Source organism: Populus trichocarpa, chromosome 2 (genome assembly GCF_000002775.5).
Source record: "Populus trichocarpa isolate Nisqually-1 chromosome 2, P.trichocarpa_v4.1, whole genome shotgun sequence".
Lineage (NCBI taxonomy): Eukaryota > Viridiplantae > Streptophyta > Magnoliopsida > Malpighiales > Salicaceae > Populus > Populus trichocarpa.
Window position 1 is genome coordinate 1888575 of NC_037286.2, and position 21896 is coordinate 1910470.

General features: G+C 33.8%; 2 protein-coding genes across 2 annotated transcripts; both read right to left on the reverse strand.

The window, feature by feature from the left end:
• Nucleotides 1-246: 246 nt before the first annotated feature.
• On the reverse strand, nucleotides 247-7615 carry LOC7490675 (uncharacterized). Its single transcript, XM_024595846.2, has 7 exons — nucleotides 7041-7615; nucleotides 3644-5665; nucleotides 3488-3542; nucleotides 2865-3013; nucleotides 2343-2429; nucleotides 1551-1679; nucleotides 247-706 (listed from the first exon to the last, which is right to left on the reverse strand). Exons 1-7 carry the CDS (start codon nucleotides 7107-7109, stop codon nucleotides 605-607), a joined length of 2613 nt encoding a protein of 870 aa, XP_024451614.1. The 5' UTR covers nucleotides 7110-7615; the 3' UTR covers nucleotides 247-604.
• A 1798-nt stretch (nucleotides 7616-9413) lies between these two features.
• On the reverse strand, nucleotides 9414-11478 carry LOC18096106 (agamous-like MADS-box protein AP3). Its single transcript, XM_006386132.3, has 7 exons — nucleotides 11003-11478; nucleotides 10850-10916; nucleotides 10692-10753; nucleotides 10486-10585; nucleotides 10170-10211; nucleotides 10022-10066; nucleotides 9414-9928 (listed from the first exon to the last, which is right to left on the reverse strand). Exons 1-7 carry the CDS (start codon nucleotides 11188-11190, stop codon nucleotides 9857-9859), a joined length of 576 nt encoding a protein of 191 aa, XP_006386194.1. The 5' UTR covers nucleotides 11191-11478; the 3' UTR covers nucleotides 9414-9856.
• Between the last annotated feature and the right edge of the window lie 10418 nt (nucleotides 11479-21896).

Consider the following 21896-nt stretch of genomic DNA (forward strand, 5'->3'; position numbering starts at 1 on the left):
TAATGTGGAGGAGGTCAAGGTCCAATCAACCACCAGAAGTGGAAAGTCATAGTTCGGATGTTTGCTTGAGCCCAAGCAATCATAAGCACACTCCAGGTCTATCTCGACAGCCTTGTTATCCTAATGCGACTCTGATCATACTGCCAGGAAGAGTCTGCGCAGAGTAATTTGATGGAAGGGGAAAGAAAAGGGAAAGCTAGAACTAAAACTCGTGGAGTTCCTTTGCTCAGTAACCTAGATTAGCGATTTTATTCCCAACAGAGAACATTATTTATTCCCAAACATCCCCGATATCTCAAGAGAACATTATTTATTCCCAACAGAGAAGTAATTGCTCAGTAACCTAGATTCGTGATTTTTCTTGTTGCATGCAAGTGAAATCATGCTCCCCATATAAATTTTTTTAGGTAATAATCCCTATATAAATTTCTAATGATTAAGACATCATGCGGAAAAATCCTTTCTAACATGAGAACATTACTCCTCTTTCAAAGGCAGCTGATCTACATACAACAGATTGAACATAGCTTATCGAAAGAACCCAGAAAGCACATGGTAAAAAAAAATAGCACCTTCTGATGACGCTCTGAATTTCTGGTGTGATTCAAACCAGGTGCTCCCAGGTTTGGTTCTCCTGGGTTTTTCTAGCTAGATAATGCTTCACACAAGTTTGGTTTATCTCAAATATGAAAGGCATTCCCCTAATCTGCAAAATCAGAGACACCCACGAATTACTTGAGATTAGGTGTACTGTGCAAACATAAAACTTCGAGGAATAAAACATGAGGAATATAAAGTCATTCGTGGATTAAGACACATTTGTATTGTAGCAGCTGAAACATGTGGATGCTAGTTATAATATGCAATTGCAACAAAATAAATTGCCTTTGTTAATGTTAGCAGAAAACAGTATAAGGTTTCCCTAGGAATTTACAGATTCTGTATAATTGTGGTAATTATGTGTGCCACGAACAAAGTGATCTTAGAGCAGTTGGCACATCAAAAAATTAGAGTCCAAATTTGCAGTCATTGAGAAACCATTTGGGCTTTACACAGCATGGAAAATCAAATAGCAAATATCTATGGGCAGCTGGGAAAAAGAAAGAGATAAAGGTTACAAGTGCGTATGCATAAACAGTGGGACTCTCGACATTACCTCTTACCTAACAGCCGTCAACATATGAATGAATTGTGTACAAGAAACAAACTTCATTAAGATTTATGGCATATAATTCAAGACGATAAATACTCTCCCTAAAGATGGCAGTACCACAGAATGAAGAGTATTATCTTGTTCATTGTAAAGACCCTTAGTGAAAATGGCATTTGTTTCGTTCTATCCACACAAATTTCAAGTCATGATAAAGGCTTGTTTTTGTTATTGCTAAAAATTACTTGCATAAACACTGACAGGTAAAAGCAGGCACGGGAAAAGCCAACATAAGATTCAATATGTGATAAAATTGCAGAGAACACTTGAAAGAAAATTCTACACATAAAGAGCATCTTGTTAACCATGAATGCTGAAATAAAGACCTATTGCAACAAACCTCAATCAAACAACCAGAAGTAAGGCTTAGACTCTGTCCAGGGGCTATTTCCTTGTCATTCACCGAGAGGGAGCACTTGCCAAGGTTTTTCAGATAAAAAGATCCACTTTTGTCCAAATTTATAGTAGCCTAAACAAATAAGGAAAAGTTACATGCACCTCAATTTAAAGAAAAAAGTCGGCCTTAGTGGACTACAAGAGAAAGATAAAAATAAGAGATGTGAAATTTAACAGGAAGAGGAGGCATAGTATGCCTGATGGAGCCAAAAGAGGCTAGATTCAAAAGGATTATTTTATTCTTACCAGCCATTACAACTTAAGTAAACTTCACTTGAAATCTTTTGAGCTTTTGAAGCAAGAAATGGATTACAGCAATTCAAGATCCAGAACTCCCACATGTATTCTCAAATGGCATGCAAGGCAATTACAAGTTTGATTTCATCATTTTTCATTGCTATGGTTACAAATTTTATAAAGAGATGCATAAATACCATCTTCAATCTCAACCTAATTTAACCCATATATAATAAACAATTCTCACTTTTCATGACTTTTAACAAGCAAATCTTCTTAATTTATCAGTTAATTAATTTAGTACATGATGACAGTGTTTGAAAGAAAAGAAAAGAATCCTTGTAGTGACAAAAAAACAGTAAAAAAATATGAAAATAAAGGAGTGAAAGGAAAAGGGATTGAGTGCTGAATTCTACAAATTTTAGGCCAAAAAAAGAAAATGAGAATAAGCCACTAACAGTACAGTTAAAATATATTAATAAACTTGGGCAAATCTCACCTGCCGTCGAGATATTATATTACGACGGCCTTCCCTTCCCAAGTCAATGTCGACAATAGCATCTTCTGTTGCTCTACCAAGTAATACCTGCATGGTCACAAAGAAAAATCACATGCACTGTAATCCTACAAACCAACCCAAGGCATAGATTTTATCATGGATTTAAGATTTATGGGCTAGCTTCAGAAATTAAGCTCCATAGCAAAACAGCATCTTATTGAGGTTGAATAGTCTTTAGATTTAAAATGAATGAAAAGGAAACAAAATTTCCTACTCCTAACTAATATACCATGAATATTTATCACATGAAATTACCAAACTATCTAGATAATTTACTATTAGTGATTCAGATACACAATTTGGATGAGCATTGTATCTGTATATAAATTTATAGCTCCAATTGTGGTTTCGTAGATGAGGCAACTATTTGAAAAACAAACATGGACACAAGGGATTAAAAGAATAGGATTCTTTAAAGCCAGTACCCCAACAAATTAAGGAATTAAGGAATCTTTAATATACCTCAGATTTCTTAATATAATGTTTTGAATGGCGGCCATGTATAACTGCAAATGCTCCATGACGTGCAATAGCTCTTTGCATATAAGAATGAGCACCCTGTTCCAGCCTCATGATTGCCCTCTTCGTGTCCTCATGTCGATATCTTGAGACTGCAGAGAAAAATTGGATCTTAGATGCCATGCTTAGCTACAATGCATGTATACAGCACATCATTTTCTAAAGGTATGTCAACAAACTCGGTTAATAATATGAATATAAGCACAAAAACATGTACCCTTAAACATGCGTGCTCAAACCCACACACAAACACAGATAATTGTGTATACAATATCTTTCAGTGATTTCAATTACAAACCTTGAGATAGAATCAAATAACTACCAATACAAGCAGCACATGCTTGTATTTTCAATGTTATTACAACAACATTGGGATTGTCTTAGTTTCACTATTGTTTCATACTGATGTGATTCCCTAATAAACACTGTCTAAGTTACTGTATGCATTTTATTTTCAAGGAAACACGGACCGGGGGGGGGGGGGGGGGGGGCGAGAATCAATCATCGGCAAAGCTTGTTAAATGTGAGAAAAGCAATTGCTAGTTACGAAGCAGAATGTATTTTACCTTCCTCGCTGCAATATAAATCCTGGTCTTCTGGATCCAAGTCCATATCAAGTATCTGATAACAAGTGGAATTACAAAGTATATGTTCAGAAAAAAGGAGAAATTGTCAAAAGAAACAGGATAATCACCATCTGTTTGAATGCAGTATACAGTTACCATTGCTTCAATGTCTGAAAAATATGGTACATCATCATCACTCTGGATAGATGGCTCAGCTGGATCTGATACTGAATGGTTTACTACTAGTTCTGAAGAAGCAAAATCTGAAGAGCCCACTTTCACATGTGATACTTGATGATTTTGAACTCTGTCTGGTGCATCTTCTACCTGTTTAATAGCAGACACATTTGTCTGGGGATATGTAAAGAAATCAGAAACCAAAGACGGCTTCTCTAATAAAGAATCAGCTGATTCATTACTCATATGCTTGGCCATTGGGGTTTCTGTAGTTTCTTCCTTCAGTTTAGTAGGAACAAGAGTTTCCATCTTAGTGTCTGCTGAGTTAAATTGAGTTGAGCCACCAAAAGCAAAACCTGCACTCCTACGAGTGGAGTCACTGCTGGGCAACTCAAGTTTCAAACTATGATCACCTACAGGATGGACTGGACCAGGTTCTGGCATCGCCTGTAATCTTACCATCTGAGAAGATGCAAGCAATTGTCCAGGATTTTCTAGATCCCTGTGAGCGACTACTGAAACTACACTACCTATTTTATTACTCGGTAATTCCTTAGCAGATAAAGAATTTGGTTTGCCAGCATGTTGGAAATTCCTTTGCACCAAGGAGGTAACTGATCTTGGGCGCCAGTCAGTGGGGAGGTCTATATCATCATTGAATGGGATCTCTGTGTCCTCAGTGTTTAGCACACAGCAAATAATCCCATCTTTCACCTCAGGATGCGGATCTAGAAGTGATGTTGATGAAACAAACTGGAACTCAGAATTACAACCTGCATCCACACTACAGTGAGACCCCCTATTCTCCCATAAGTTTCCAGGACAAGCACCTGAGTGATTTTTAGAACAGTCTGCTGATATTGATGCTTCTGGTTCAGTTACATTGGGCCTGTGATTTTCGTTAGAATTATTTGGTGAATCCAACAAAATTGTATTGAGACAAGCAATGTAAGAATTGGTGCTGAAATCTTTTCCATCCATATCCACACTTGCCCCTTCCTCGTCATTAGACAAATAATTGGTAAGTTCAGCCAGAAAATCTTCTGTGCTATGAGATGAATTTTGTGGCACATCACTCAGTATTTCCATTTTTAACTCTGAGTCTTTTTGGAGATCATCGAAACTTGTCGAACATGCATTCTTAATATCACCATCATCAAGGAGTGAAAAAGCATCACCATGGTGCATATCTTTGTCATGTAATCCAAGATTGTTTGGAATATCTGGCACTGAAATCCCTTCATCCATTCTCCAAATAGGCATCTCAGGAAGTGGAGAAGAGAACTCCAAATTGTGAAATGACAAACTACACTCTGGAACTGGTGAACTAAGAACATCATTTCCATCAAAGTTAGAGCACCCATGTAACAAGTCATCATCAACTGGCAGTTGTTGACTGAGTTCCTCGACCACGGTTCTGTTTTCAGTGTTAGATGGATCCTCTCCAAGTATATGGGGAATGTGTATATTGTCTTGCTCCATTGAATAATCTTCTTGAATTGTATTATGGAATTCAGTATCAAAGGCATGGGCAGTACCACTACTCACAATTGGAGGAAACACATGATGCATCATGTCCAAATTTGATTCCTGAAGTGCGAAGTGAGTTGTAACTGGATCTCCAAGCATGCATTGTGTGGATAATTGCTCATATTCATTGCCAACATAATTGTTATTATTGGGGGAATCAAGAAAACTCAACTCCATGGAATTAAATGGTTTGCTGCAAATTCTTTTACGCGGAGCATAGTAACAATGGCGGACACTTTCAGTTTTCCTCTTCCCTGAAAAACATTTATTTTCTTTTGAATTTCCAGCTCTACTGAATTTTGATGGAAAAGTCGATGCAGAACACTCAAACTCAGTCATGTGAAAAGCAGCCTCTGAAGAAACAACCGGATCATAAAGGAGAGAATACCACCGATCTCGTATTTCTCGAACAGTGAATTTTTGAGAAAATTGTACTGCTCCTTTTGCCAGTGATTCCAAGGAAGCACCAGCCTGCAAAACATAAAAAAGAAACAAAAATAAATAGGGATTCCCAAAACAATCACACTGAACAAAAGTCAGCATGCTTTAACAATTGATATTTAATTAGACAATGGTAGCAAACCAATGATCCAACCCCACAACAACAACAAAAAAAGATAAGATAAGAAGCTGCACCAAGCACCAATTGACAAGGTTTTTTTATATGCTTCAGTCTTAAGAAGCATAAAAAAGAGGTACAACTACTAAAACCCATGTGCTGCTACTTTTAAACAGTCTATAAACACACATATATTCAAAAAGCTTAATAAAGAGAGCAATAAGAACAATGGTTCTAACAGATGAAGAAATAAAATTTTCACTGTCAATAACTATATCGTCAAAACTGCAAGCAAAAAGAGTTAACGGTAAAATTCCTATGGATGCAATGGGAGCAAAACTTCACTCACAAATGCACTGGTTGACACAGACATCCTAGCCAACAACCACAACTTAAATTTTTATGGTTTCAACTTAGTATTCAATGTTTTCCTCATGTATTACACCTTGCCATGTCCATGGCTGTCATCTCTCTTCTTCTTACTGCCATGCACTAGTAAAAGCATATAGACAACATTCAGAATAAAAGAATGCAAGACCTCTCTTTCACAGACACCCGGAATTTCTCTTCTTGAAATACTTATGCAAGGTCATACCAACGAATTAGAAAAATAATTGGTGTTGCTGATACATCTCACCACCAATGTTTTCTACTGTCCGCAGTGCAACCACCAGCACCACTAAATCCCCCCTTTTGCACTGGCTCATGAAGAAATTTCCTATTTTAAATTCCTTGCGAAAATGAAGCATTACAAATATCCCTCCTGGCTTATACCTTACATATTCAATATCTCAATGCCTCTGATAACAGCTATCATATCATTACCGAAGCCACGTAGAATCTCACAATCACCAAAACCAGTATATCCGAAAAACAGAACCGGACCCTCATCATTTACCATTAACAAAATCGAAACTCACAAAACAACACTATCATAGCATAAAAAAATTAACCATTCTTTTTCACATGTTAAGAACACTATTTATTTCTAAGTTCGAATTCAGATTTTCTTCGATATTGGCCATTTAACATGTTGAAAATCCTGCCCTAATTAAAACATCAAATACAGCAATAATTATGTCCTCAAAATCCATGCTACAAGAAAAGATAGATACAGAATAATCTTTGTTTCAAGAAATTCATGCTTGAAAACAAGAAAAATCCACCATTACAGAATAACAATAAAAAATAAAAATAATTAGTATAAAAAGATGGGTTTTATTCACTTTTTTTTTAATTAACAAAGAATTGGTGGAATAATACTGATGATGAAAAAAAGATTTTTACCTCAATAGAGTTTTTTAACAAAACGTCATCTTCTGGAATCCAAGGAGAGACAGGGCCGAGAGCTCCCATGCCTAAAAAATAAACATGCAAGAGAAGCAGCTGGAGGCTTTTCTTTTATAGAAACGTGGGCAGTGAAGGGAGTCTGGTTCTCGCTGGTGCGTCGGCTCGCTCAGGTGACCGGAGATTTCATGAAAAAAGCTATGGAAGTAACGTCGGGGAAGGGCACGTGTGCCAACTACTGCTTTCTCAGGTGACGAGGAACTGGGAAACTTTGCTAATTGTCTGTCGCGGGCAGAAAGAGTGTTCCTGGGGGTTTGACCTTTTGACTAAAAAGAGGAACTCTTGAGAATTACGTGAATTTGACGAAACTACCCTTGAAGAGAATTGAGAAGAGCCACCGCTTTGGTTCTCTCCACCGCTTACTATATCGGTGATGGTGACCTGTCGCCGCGAACGGCTGTTGTCCGTCTCGAGATGGAAAATTAGATAAAGTTAATTGGTTGGGGAGGCGGCGAGTCGGGTTTTTAAGCTTCCTTTTCAGAGCCGAAATTGAATTGCCTTTTTGTTGTTTCGCACTATATGGGGGTAGTTGTGTCTAAGCGAATTACGGGGTGTGGGGCAGAAAGATTTTGCTGCTAGGCTGTGAAAATAACGGCTTTTGATTTATTTTTTCTTGTTTTTTTATTTCGTGGTTAGAAGGAAATTGAATTTCTCTTGTATTCCGAGATAATTAAGGAATATTTAATGGAAAATATAATATTATTCTCGAAAAAAAGAGAGGAAGTGTGACTGTCTAACTTTTTTCCAAAAAATCTCTCTCAGTCCAAAAATATTATCCTGTTGAAAATAGAATAGAATCTATCTCGATTTTATCTTTCTGACTGAAAATCAATTGAACTTCTACATTAAAAGCGTGTTTGGCAATATGGTTATGGATGCTTTTCAAATAATTTTTCGTGCTAAAATAAATATCAAAGATGTTTTTTTATTTTTTAAAAATTATTTTTGATATCAGCACATCAAAACGATCCAAAACGTATAAATTATATTAAAATTTTTTTTTTAAAAAATCAATTTTTTTGGAAACGCGGGTTGAACCGCGTTCCCAAATGCTTCCTAAAAATCACTTGAAAATCCTTGCAAAAAAAACATCGTTATTGTTTGATTTCAGTGAATTTAAAACAATATTTGATAAAATCAATTAGTTCCGACAATCATCAGAGATAAAATTTAAAATCTTGAATCTACTTAGCCCTCAGTAAAATCTAAAATGGACGGTGCATTAATGCTAAGATCAAGTTTTTTTCTTTTCCTCTTGGGGCTAATTGTCTACTTGGATTGAAACAAGCCTCTTCAAGGCTTGGATGGCATCGAAGGAATAAACTTTTTTTTCCTCGGCATTAGACAGAGAATCTGGTCGAGATGTTGCCTAGGATGGCATTGAGGGATTTATTCTTATTGTTCTGGAATGATGGGTAAGGCTGGCCTTAATTGGAAAGGAAGTGCAAGTGTCGCAAGTAAAAGAACAAGGGACGTCGAGGAAATTGTCAACATGTGTTACTACTTGTGCTAAAATCTTCCGATCTATTTCTTTATTAATTATTTGACGATGATTAGGTAATGGTCGGATAACTGGTTGGTTCTTACAGAAACTTGTAAATGCTGACAATTATTATAGTGAGGGTGTCAATTCCAATTTCCAAGGATGGTCTAAATAATTTCCTGGATGTCATGTGCTGATGAAGAAAACAGAAACATTGCGTGCCTGTTCAATCGAAAAAATTTAAATTTTGTTTTGTTTTAAATTAATATATTTTTAATGTTTTTTAAATTATTTTGATATGCTGATTTTAAAAAATAAAAAAATATTATTGATATATTTTTCTGAATAAAAAACACTTTGAAAAGCAATTATAAACACACTTTTAAACACCCAAAGATGATGGGCATCCTTTTTTTTAATTATTGATGCCCAAGAATTCATCAATGCAAGAGCAAACTGAGCAGCTGAATTGCGTACAACAATAAGAGATTTAACAAAATCCTCATTGGTAGTAAAATAGGAAGATAAAAGCACCTTTAGTTCGCAAAACTGAGTAAAATCAGCTTGTTATGTTTCGTACATCATTTGGTTGCAAGAATTTTAGAAATGTAATGGACGACTTGATAAGACCTTATTCTAGTTCCTGTAGTTTTTTTAAAATAATTTAGTCCATATATTTGTTTTTATTTACGTGTTTACTCTTAATTTTGTAATGGTTCATTACATGCAGTGCACGGATATTTCAGCTGATGAACATCATATATCATCAAGCAATTTTCGTTTAGGTTAAATCAACAAAGGAAATGAAGAATGCAGAATACATGATGCAATTTCAGCAGCTGAGTGGGATGCCCCTAACTTACTAAATTGATCAGGCCAGATACATGTAGTGCACGAATATTCCAGCTGATGAACAACATATATCATCAAGCAACGCGTAGGAACTTGAAAATTTTCTGTTAAAAACTGAAAATCAGGAATCATTAGACTAATAATTAGTGAGAAGGCGTCCGCAGCGTATCAGTTGTCAAGATGGAAGCAGTCCGGGATAATACAAGTTCATTCTACAGATACTTAAAAGCAAAGCCATTCAAGTATTTCTGATTGGTAACAGTCAATACATGGATAATTTTGAGCAACTTGGATGTAGAGTAACCTCAATTCAGCTGACACTACTCAAGCAAGGGGTAAGTTGTGAGAGATGGCCTGCTTCCCTGGGAAGATTAGGCTGGTTGGGTTGCAATCGCATAGCAAATATGCAAGGACCTTCATTTCAAAATCCCATAACAGAATTGTAGTCCCCTCCATTGTCAACCAAGCCGTATGGATCTTGATCCATTGCTTCCTTCATAACAAAAAGTGAAACATTTGCTTCAAGATTTTCCGTTAATAATATAATCTCTACTACCTGACTAGCTCGTTGGAGCTCCATACTTACTAGTTCCACTTGAAGTTTTCTGTTGATTTGCTCCACATTCCTCGCCTTTAACGGAACAATAAGAAGAAATAGATTCCAATGACTCAAATATCCAAGACAAAAGGACATCAAAGAAGATGGACAGAACTAAATGATCAAACAGGAATACCTTTTTCTTGGAAGTTTCAATCTGATTAGTAAGCACACGATCCTGTCACCAGAAGACAGTATTATAGTGGTTGAGTTGAAGTTTTCAGTTGATTTGCTCCAAATTATAAAGTAACAAAAGAACTGTCCAGACAAATTCTTGCTGAAACATTTATAGCTGAAGTATTCATAGTTCAAGAGCAAAACGTAGAAGTTGAAATACATGTCAATAGACCAGAATTGTTGTTTATATCCATTCTTGTGACAGTTTGAGCTGTCCAGCAAATTTTCCTAGTTTAGAACCCTAAGAATGCTGTGAGCTGGGCCGAATATCTTACCGCACGGTCATGAATAACCCTCCAAGCACTTTCCATATCGCTCTCAAGACTCTGCAGATCCTGAAAGCTCAAACCATTCAAACACTGACCCATCCTCTGCCTGTAAAGTATAATCACGACAACATAAAAAAAAATAGCAAAAAACAGAACAGATACCACCTATGAATAACGAGCATATGGACATCAAATTTCAGGCATTTTATCACCTCATCTCCCTCCTGATTTTCATGTTCACCTCTTTCAGTTTTTCCAAGTTCTCTTTCATTATCTGAGCACACAAGCTTTATACCATTACAGAGAAACACGGAGGGTCTTGACTTAGCACGCACAAAAAAGATAATAGAAATTAGATATAATTAAACACCTCATAGTGGGAGCTCCAAAGATCTATTCCCTTAGTCTGCTGATACTGATCAAATATCCGCTTCGTTCTGGCCATGAAAAATAAAATCAAAATATATAAAAGGGAAGAAGGGTTTGACAGGAAAAGAAAACGAGGGAGAGATAGGGGACATACGTAGTGGAGGGGCTAGTGTAGTCGTGGACCTTGTCAGTGCAAGAAACCATGACAAGAGAGACCTCGGCATCACAAAGAACAGTGAGCTCATGAGCTTTCTTGAAGAGACCATTTCGTCGTTTGGAGTAAGTAACTTGCCTGTTAGTCGAGTTCTCAATCTTCTTGATCTGGATCTTCCCTCTTGCCATATTACTATTGCTTTCTCTACTTGATGAGCCCCTTCTCTCTTTAAGTTCCGCTATTCCTTCAAGCTGATAGCTAGCTAGCTCCTTTGAATTTAATTCTGAATCTTTCTTTTCTTAATGATATAAAGAGAAGAATATTAGAGATGGAAGAGAGGTGAAGGGAGAGGAGAAGGTTTGTTATAAATCCATCCATGTAGGTTAAAATGAAGAGAATTGCCAAAATGGTGAAAGGTTTTTGCAGGGATTGATAAAGCATGCTGATGTTATTTCCAAATGTATGATAGGGGACCATTGCTTTCCTCGCTCAGACAGACTAAATTGGCTGTAGACAAAATACTGCCTCCACTCCTGTTTAAAGTTGATTGATTTGATTTGATGCTGAAATAAATCTCCAGTAATCAGGGGAGAATAATTTTATACATTTAGAAATCAGAACGGAGGAGCATGTGCTGGGGTCTAATTTCCTACTTCTTCCGATTTCCATGTGATAAATTTAGTGAATGAAACGGTCGTAATTGTTGTTTTTTAAATGTGTTTTTTTATTTAAAAATATATTAGAATAATATTTTTTATTTTTTTAATTTTATTTATCATCTCAACACATTAAAATAATTTAAAAAAATTTAAAAAAAATCAGTTTTTTTTTTTTTTAAAAAAAACCGTGAGATCACAAAAAGAAACACCACCAAAATGTACAAACATACCGATGCTGGCTCTGAACCAGATACAAGTTGAAAGCATTAGCCATTTGGAGATAGATAAATAAATCTATATGCTACTGAGCAAATTTCAGTTTTATCGTGTGTTTTTTTAGTTTGAACTCGCTTTTAAAAGTTTTTAAATTATTTTTTATTTGAAAAAAATATCATATTATTTATTTTTAGATTTTAATGTTCTAATATCAAAGATAAAAAAAAATAATGCATTATCAATACAAAAATACTTTTTAAAACCTTCAATACAATTTGAATGGGAAAAAATGATGTATTCATCTTGTAAAATCTTGCAAAAAAAAATTTAAGATCAATTCCTGACCGTAGACTTTGTTTACTATATTTTTCAATCATACAGAGCTGCCCAAATGACGCATTGATCAAATGATTGACTCGATTAAGAGCCCGTTTAGCTCTGCGGCTGCGGCTGCGTTTTATTTAAAACGCAGTTCGCAGTTGTTTGGTTAAGGAAAAAATTGATTTACTGTTCACTGGGCCCCCACTGAATTTCTGCGTTAGCAACGCAGGAAAGGAAAAGCAGTCATTTCTTACCTTTTTTTTCACTGTTCACATTAATTGCACTGTTCAATGAACAGTGCAATTAACATGAACAGTGCAAAATGATGCACTGTTCATGTGAACAGTGCAATCTTTTGCACTGCGTGGACTTTTTTTTTTTTTTAGTGTGTTAAGTTTTGTTTTTGTTAATTTTTTTAATATTTTTTTTTAAAAAACTAGTTTGGAGTGAATTTTATACATGATAATATTGTATCTAATTTTATTACACGCTAAAAAATTATGAAAACTGTAGTTCTTGTCGGATGAATTTTGTACGTAATGGAATTGTAGATAGTTTAATAGAACAATAAATTTTTTTTTATATAAAGTATGATTTATTTCATGATGTTACCGCAATAGTTAAATCCACAATATTTAAATTAAAAACCATCAATATTAATATACATATTTTTTAAATTATTTTATAACCTCAATTTTAAAAATATTCTTAACCAAACACATTAAACTACTTTTTCTTCAACCTCAATTTCAATCACAGTTTTAACCAAACACCTATTTTTTCAAACGAACCATAACTAAAAGTACTTTTTATAAAATAATTTTTTCCAAACCACAACCACAACAGTTACCGCAATACCAAACACACTCTAACTCGGAATAATTCACCTAACCCGTGATCTGAGCTGTGAATAAGATATGGACTGGGTCAAGTCTTACAACTTTTCTTCATTTTGGTATCAATATACACATAGGTATCTCAAATGGCCCAGTCTAATAGATTTTTACAAGCCTAAAACATCATTTAACAAGGCCTAAATAGCTTAAATCCTAGGCCCAATGAGATTTCATAGCTATAAGGTCAAGTTATAACTTAAAAAGGTGGGCTAATGTAAAACCGAGGCCCACAACTTTTATTTTTTGCCTATCAGGTTAAGGCTTTAGTTTCCCTGCATCAAAACGTAACAAGGAGTACCCGCATCCTCCTTCGCCTTTCTGGTAGGTATTTTTGGAAGTGTAATAGTAAATATTTTTTAAAATATTTTTTATTTTAAAATATATTAAATTAATTTTTTTTTATTTTTTAAAAAATTATTTTTAACATCAACACATTAAAATAATATAAAAATATTAAAAAAATATTAATTTACAGCAAAAAAAAATAAATTTAAATTTTTTCAAAAACACTTTCAAAACGCGATGCGAAACACTCATATGTCAGAAGAATATGAAATTTAGACCCTATTTATTTTTGCATTTCAAATGTACCTTTGAAAAAATTTAAAAAACGCTTTTATAAAATTTGAAAATTTTTAATTTTTTTATTATTTTAAATTAATATTTTTTTGATATTTTCATATTATTTTAATGTATTAATATTAAATATTATTTTTAAAAAATATATTATTTTAATATATTTTTAAATAAAAAATACTATAATAAATAGCAGGATATGAGACCCGTGTTTCGTATCGACTCGGGTACTTAAGGGTGAGATGCAGAGTCCCAGTGACAGAGGTTAATAAATAGCTTGCCATGACCATGGAGATGACCTCTGGTTTTGATTGATGAGATTTGAGAACGATAGGCCGAGCTCCTACAAACAGGTCTTCTTAGGGTTGTCAAAAGTGGGGCAGTAGGAACGTGACAGGTAGTCCCGTAACCTTTGTTGAGACATTTGGTCTATCTAACGGCCATTACACCAATAATATGCTTAAAGGGTAACCTACGCTCTACAAATTTCAGCCTATTGACAACTATTACTTCATCATGTCTTTCACATGCAAGGCCAGACGGACCCCTCTCTATGTCCCAATTGGACCCACACTACAATGGGGACCGTGTATACCGAAGCCCTCCTGTGTATCAAATCTTCGGGGCCCAACAGTGGCTACGTATTTTGTGACGTGGGAGCTTACTTTTCTCTACTAATGGCAGGGGGGCAGGGGTAAAAAATAGGTTGTCTAATTTAACATACAATTGAAACTATCATCTAAGATCTGATAAAATGACACGCCGAGCAGTTGATGGATTAATTTCGCCAGACAAAAGGAAGAGAAAGTCGAAGCAATGTGGTTGTTTTCTTTACGGAGATTCACCTAATATATGCTCAAATAGTCTCCCTCCCTGTTGTATGGGGCAAGTTAGGACGGGTGGGGTAGGATTAGGGTTCTTGATTCGTGTCCGAAGTGACAATATCTGCTGGCTAGCTTTGGTAAATAAGAGCAAGGGAGGAACCTTGGTGACATAAAGGCACCAATATTTGTACTGCCATGTCTACTAGGACAAAAGAACCTCTCGTAAGTGCAGCTCAAAAGCTTATTTAAGTCCATAGACGTTGAAAGCACCAAAGAGTATTTCAAAGGCTTTGCTGGTGGGACCTTGAGATTCCTCGAACACCTTGTTAGCAAGATTTGTAGTAAGTAGTAACGTTTTAATACTCGGATCTAAAGGCAGACGTACAAGTGGCATATTGATTCAAATTACGTGTTTCTCCGAACATGTCTCCAAAGGGACGCGTTTTTTGCTTTTGCAAAGGTTACCTATAAATTTCACTACGGATCGCGCGCGTGTGTATGTGTTTTTCAAGTACTCGGCCTTCGAAGTTTGAATCGAGTGCTCCTTGGCCTTCACTTTTCCTCGAGGAACAATAAGCCTTCGAGGCCCTGATAAGTTCCTTTTGTTTAGTGCTAGACACACACAGTAGCGTGTGCTAAGCACGGCTAACTTTTATTTGTATATGTTTTTTAAAAATGAACTTGATTAGAAAAAAAAATTAATTGGTTTTTTAATGTTTTTTAATAATTTTAATATATTAATAAATACTTTAACATATTTTCAAATAAAAAATTTTTTTATAGAGTATTTTACATCATGATATTAACCGCACACAAAACAATGTAACATGTTTTTTCAACCAATCATAATATTTGATTTATATATTTTGACTAATATTTTTTATTTTTTATTAAGTTTATTAAAATCACTGCATGATAATTAAATTATGAATTAAATCAAGTGTCTTTTTTCAAGAGCGTGAAACAAATTGCATTACGAAATATACAAGAATATATTTTTATTTCAACAACAATTACAAAATATCTGAAGGATGATCAATTATTTGCCAACAAATTTTTTTTTAATATTGTTAATAATATAAGAATATATTTTTATTTCAGAAGTAATTAAGAAATGTCTAATTAAGGATGATAGATTTTTCGTCAACTAAAACTTCTTTTTTAATATTATCGATGATACATCAAATGTAACTCCCTAAAGAGAAATTAGCATACAGAGCAAATAAGTTCTATCCATTTGAAGGACTGTTGTTAATTAAATTATTAAAGGGTATTGCTGATCGCTAATTAGTTGGTGATAAGTTTCATGATGCATTGTTTGTGTTTTGTAAGCAGTGTATGAGTTTTTTAATAAAAAATATATTAAAATATTTTTTTTAAATTTTTAATATTAGTATATAAAATTATTTAAAAAATATCTAAAAAATATTAATTATAAAAACAATTTAAAAAACATGTTATAATGTAAAAATATTTATTTTATCTGTTATTAATTGGTTTGAGGTAAAAACACAAGTCGGTATGTTTGAAATTTGCCAGCCAATGCAATCTTTTATGCCGTGGCTAAAACAAATTAGGGTGTTTTGAAGAGTTATTTTTAAAATTATTTTTTTATTTAAAAATATATCAAACTAATTTTTTTATTTTTTAATTTTTTTTAATATAAACACATTAAAACAATAAAAAATCAAAATAAAATGTTTTTTTTTAAATCAAAATATTTAAAAATTCTAGTTTAAACATGCACGAAACACCACTATATATGTTGAGTTATTTTTAAAATTATTTTTTTATTTAAAAATATATCAAACTAATTTTTTTATTTTTTAAATTTTTTTTAATATAAACACATTAAAACAATAAAAAATCAAAATAAAATGTTTTTTTTAAATCAAAATATTTAAAAATTCTAGTTTAAACATGCACGAAACACCACTATATATGTTGAGTTATTTTTAAAATTATTTTTTTATTTAAAAATATATCAAACTAATTTTTTTATTTTTTAAATTTTTTTTTAATATAAACACATTAAAACAATAAAAAATCAAAATAAAATGTTTTTTTTAAATCAAAATATTTAAAAATTCTAGTTCAAACATGCACGAAACACCACTATGTTGTCTGTATTGTATGTAAAATAGCGAAGAAATGAACCTGATGTGACGACGCCTGTGATCTAAATCTTTGCAGAAGCTCTAGCCTTACGATATGACTGGTTTCCACTTTCCATACTAAGATGATATTGTTTTTTTTTAAAAAAAAATAAAAATCTTTGAATTAAAAACACATTATAATTAATTTCTTTTTTATTTAAGCTTATTAAAAATATCATAAAACATTTTAAAAAATATAAATTTAATATTTTTTAAAATAAAAAACAATTTAAAAAGAAAGCACGTTTTAATTAAGCCATTCACCTTTGATCATTTTCCTTTAGAACGCGAAAAAGCTTTCACGATTGACAAGAAAACAGCAAGCATTATTTTGACATATGACCTTTCATGATTACCAAGTGTATGTGTTCTTCGAAAATATCATTATAGGTTCTAATTGTTCTAAATCAGCACGCTCCAGACCAAAAACTAAAAATACTTTCTACCGAAATTTAAATTTTTTTTACGTGCGACAACGTTGTATGCTTTGTGGCATGCAAAACAACAATTATCTCAATTAATGTCAATTCAATTATTTCATTCCTTAACGCAATTATTGAACAACCTTAATCCGCTTTTAATGATTTACGATCCGCTTTAACCTTTAGATTTGATTATTAATTTTTTTTCATGAATTCATTAATCTTACATGACATTCATGACATAAAACTGACACGTGTCACTCACTTTATAATAATAATAATAAAACAATGGCAAAGCTTATATTTCTTGCGCTCAATCTTGTCTTGGGTGCATCTTTTAACCTGGGCAAACAATAAAAAACTTTAAGTTTCTTACCTCGTATTTTTTTAGTTAAACTCTTTTTAAAATAAATAAATAAATAAATAAAGACTTGTATGGACTCTACTATAGACCATAGTCTACAACATTGTGATGAATCCATTTAGTTATACTCCAGTTCAAGATATTACACCAATTTTTTAGAAAAACAATGTGGGTAACAATTCTAGTATACTAATTAAATAAAATTAGATTGTATTATAGGAAATACAATTATATAGCAAATTACTTTACCTTGTATGATTTTGATTATCCGTAGAGAGTTGCATTGTTAATACTATATACAACCCTAATTGTATAAATAGAGAGGATGACTACTACAATTGTTTAAGCCTTCTAAAAACTTATTCTATCTCAATTTGGCATTAAAGCTTTATACAAACCTATTCTTCATGGATCCTAATCAAAACACCAACGTTGCACTTAATTTTGCTGCTGATAAATCTGCAATGTCATTCTACTCCCTTGTTCTGCAACGAGTCCTTCATTCTTATTCTTCAATCATGCCAAAGACTTGACTTCACCAAAAGTTAAGTCACTTACTTATACTGAGTTGCATAACCATATACTCACCAATGAATATCTTTATAAAAGTTCTCTTGTGACTAACATTTCAGCCCCTCTGGTGCCTAACCTGTCTAGCAACTCTTTGGTCTTCTTTGCTCAGCGTCAATCCCATCAGTTTCATGACCAATCAGCGGGTGGTTTTGGAAACTCTTCTGACTGTTGTTCTAGAGGAAGGTTTTGAGGTGGATGGAGGCATAACAACCGTAACAGTTACAACAATAATTCTTTTAGCAACAATAACAATTACAACAATAATTACATCAATAATTCTCATCAGAATGGGCAGCATGGTAGTCGTTTTTCCTATAATAATCAGTGGTTTAAAAATCGCCAAACCAAATGCCAGTTAAGTTATGGTTTGGGACATTCTGTTTCACAGTGTCCACAATTTGTGAATTACTAGTGCTGCAAATGCTAACTTAGAATTCCATAATCATCATAGTACTACTCTAGCTACTTGGTTTCTTGACACAGGTGCTAATCAACATGTCACGCATGATTTTATAAATATGACAAATTCAGAACCTTATCCGGGCATTGGTTAGCTATATGTTGACGATGGTAAGGGACTTAGTATATCAAATGTTGCTCACTCTATCATCCGCACTCCAAAACATATATTTACCTTGTCAAATATTCTACATGTTCTCCATATTAAAAAGCCTTTATTATCTGTTCATAAATTTTATCTTGAAAATAATAGTTTTTTTTAATTTCAGTAGTTTGTGTTTTATGTCAAGGATCTGCTAACCAAAAAAGTGCTTCTTTCTTGTCAGATTATAGATGACTTTATGTTATCTTCGAGTTTTTTACAATGTCTTTACCTCAAGCATTATTGTATACCAGTCTGTCTACCTTTGATGATGTTTGGTATCGTCGTCCTGGACATCCTAATCCACATATCTTAAGTCTGTCAATGTCAAATAAAAAGGTTTCTTGTACTTCAAAAAATTCTCATTTTAATTATCAAGCATGTTCTTTGGGAAAATCTTATTATTTTTTTTAGAGCCTACAACTCACAAAACCTCTGCTCTATTTAAATTGCTATTGAGTGATGTTTGGGGACCCTCCTACGTTGTTTTTTGATGGTTTTTTCTACTTTGTTATTTTTATGGATGTTCATACAAAATACATTTGGTTCTTTCATCTGGTTGCAAAATCTAATCTCTTTAATGTGTTTCAACAATTTCAAGCTCATGTTGAATGTCAGTTCTTTTAAAAAATTAAATTGGTTCAAATTGATTAGGGCAAAGAGTATGACAAATTAAATACTTATTTTAAACAAATTAGCATTCACCATCACTAAATTTATCCCTATATTCATGAAGAGAATGGCACCATTGAGCATCTTCATAGGCACATTATTGAAATTGATCTCACATTTCTTGGTCAGCGTCACACTCCATTAAAATAAAAGGGTTATGCTTTTGAAACTCTTGTTCATTTAATTAATCGTATATCAACTTCTATTTTGAATGGCAAATCTCTTTTTGAATGATTGCTTCAGTCTGTTTCTGATTATAATTTTCTTTGTATTTTTTGTTGTTTGTATTTTCCTTTTCTTCACCCATACAATACTCACAAATTAGATTTTCGCTCTACTCCTGATGTCTTTCTTGGTTATAGCTCTCAGCACTTAAGTTATTGTTGCCTTAATATGTCATCCAACCGGGTTTATATTGCTAGACATGTTAAATTCTATGAACACATTTTCCCCTTTGTGATTGCTGAACAAATATAACAACCGATTCCATAATTACCCATCACATACCCTCTTTGCATTCCCCATAATATATCATTGCATCCCCTACTGTTTCAACAAAGTTGCCTTTATTAGTCGTTCATGACTCTCATTCGGTATGTTATAGTCTTATTGCTATATCTCCACCTGTTATTTCTTTTGATGCTGAGTGTGCATGTATCGTTTCTTCTAGTGTACGTGACTCTCTTGTTTTGCTGTACACCTCGCGGTTTATGTCCCAATTTGTGTTAGGATCAAACACCTCCCCGCAATCCCTTGTTGTTTTGAGTTCCCCACAGTTTCTACCCACTTAAATGTCCTCCTCTTCGTTATCCATTATTGGTATGCACCGTTTTAACTGAACTTGATGGGTGATCTTTCAAACTTTTATCTTCCATCAGCCTCGGACTCTGTTATCCCACGTCAGCATCTCATGATTCTTCGCCTACGACAATATAAAACAGCTCACCTTATTGTCTCCTTTTATTCTTGTTTAGCTTCTCATCCTAATCATAAGCCTTTCACATTTAAGAAAGCAAACAGGTATGTTGTTTGACATTTTACCATGCAAAAGAAACTTGATGTTCTTCATTTAATGGTATGTGGTCTCTAGTACCCCTCACCCTTTTATAAATATTGTTAGTAGTTGTTGGGTTTACAAAATTAAAAGGGTTGTTGATAGTAGTGTTGAGCGCTATAAAACATGTCTGGTTGTTAGAAGGTTCACTCAATAGAAATATGTTGATTATTCAGAAACATTTAGTCAAGTGGTTAAACCAGCTTCAGTTTACTTAGTATTTATTGTTGTCGTTTCTCGTGGTTGGAAGATAAATCAACTTGATGTTAGTAATACATTTTTGAACGGGATACTTCAAGAAGAGGTTTATATGGACAAACCTCCTGAATTTACTCATCTTACTCTAGTCTCTCATGTTTGTCGTCTGTATAGATCTCTATATGGTTTGAAACATGCTCCTTAGGCATAGTAGAATCATTTGAGTGATTATCGTTATCCTTTGGCTTTTATACTTCTAAAGTTGGTATGTCATTATTTATCATATATGTGGCTGGTGACGGTGTCTGTTTGCTTGTATATGGTGACAATATTTTGCTTATATAAAGTAACTCGCTATAATATCCAAATTGCTTTTGAAACTTAGCTCAGAATTCAAGCTTCGGGATCTCGGCTCCATCCATTATTTCCTGGGCATTGCGACTAAATCCACATCTATGGGACTTATGCTCACTCAACACTAATATGCTCTTGATATTCTTCATAAAACAGACATGTCGTCCCTTAAGCTTGTGATACTCCCATATCCTTTTCTTCTTCTAAGCTAGCAACGTTATCTGGTGATTTGTACTCTGATTCTACATGTTACCGATAAATCATTGGTGCTCTTCGATATCTTACCTTCACTAGGCATGATTTATGATATGGTGTGAAAAAAGTGTGTCAGTTTATGCATGCTTCCACTGCAGCTCATTGGACTGATATCAAGTGCATTATGCGCGCTGTATACAGGCCACAGTTTCCTACAGGTCTTCACATTCATTGTGGTGACACTCTATCTCTTCATGATTTTATTGATGCTGATTGGGCTAGTAGTGTTGATGATCAGAAGTTTACGGGTGGGTATCTTGTGTTCCTTGGTTCTACCACTATCTCATGGAAATCAATGAAACAATGGACGATTACTCGTTCATCTAACAAAGCTTGGCACAAGGCTTTAGCTGATGGTACTACTGAAATCTTATGGATTCATTCTCTGCTTTCTGAGCTTCGTCTCTCGTTTGTTTCCACGATTACACTATGGTGTTATAACTTGGATGCTACATATTTATCGGTTAATCTCGTCTCTCATGCTCACACTAAGCATGTCGAGGTTAGCTATCACTTTGTAAATGATAGAGTTGCTAAGTGAGAGATTAAAGTTCACTTCATCTTTTTTAATGATTAGTTTGTTGATATTCTCATGAAACTTCTTGTTATTTGAAAATAATCTAATCTTAGAAGAAAAAAAATATTGGCACCTAAAATGGACGTTGCTGGTTATCGTTTTTAAACTAGGAGGGGAATGTTATGTTTTTTACATTAATATAAAATTGAAGTGCATGTATCATCAAAAACCATATA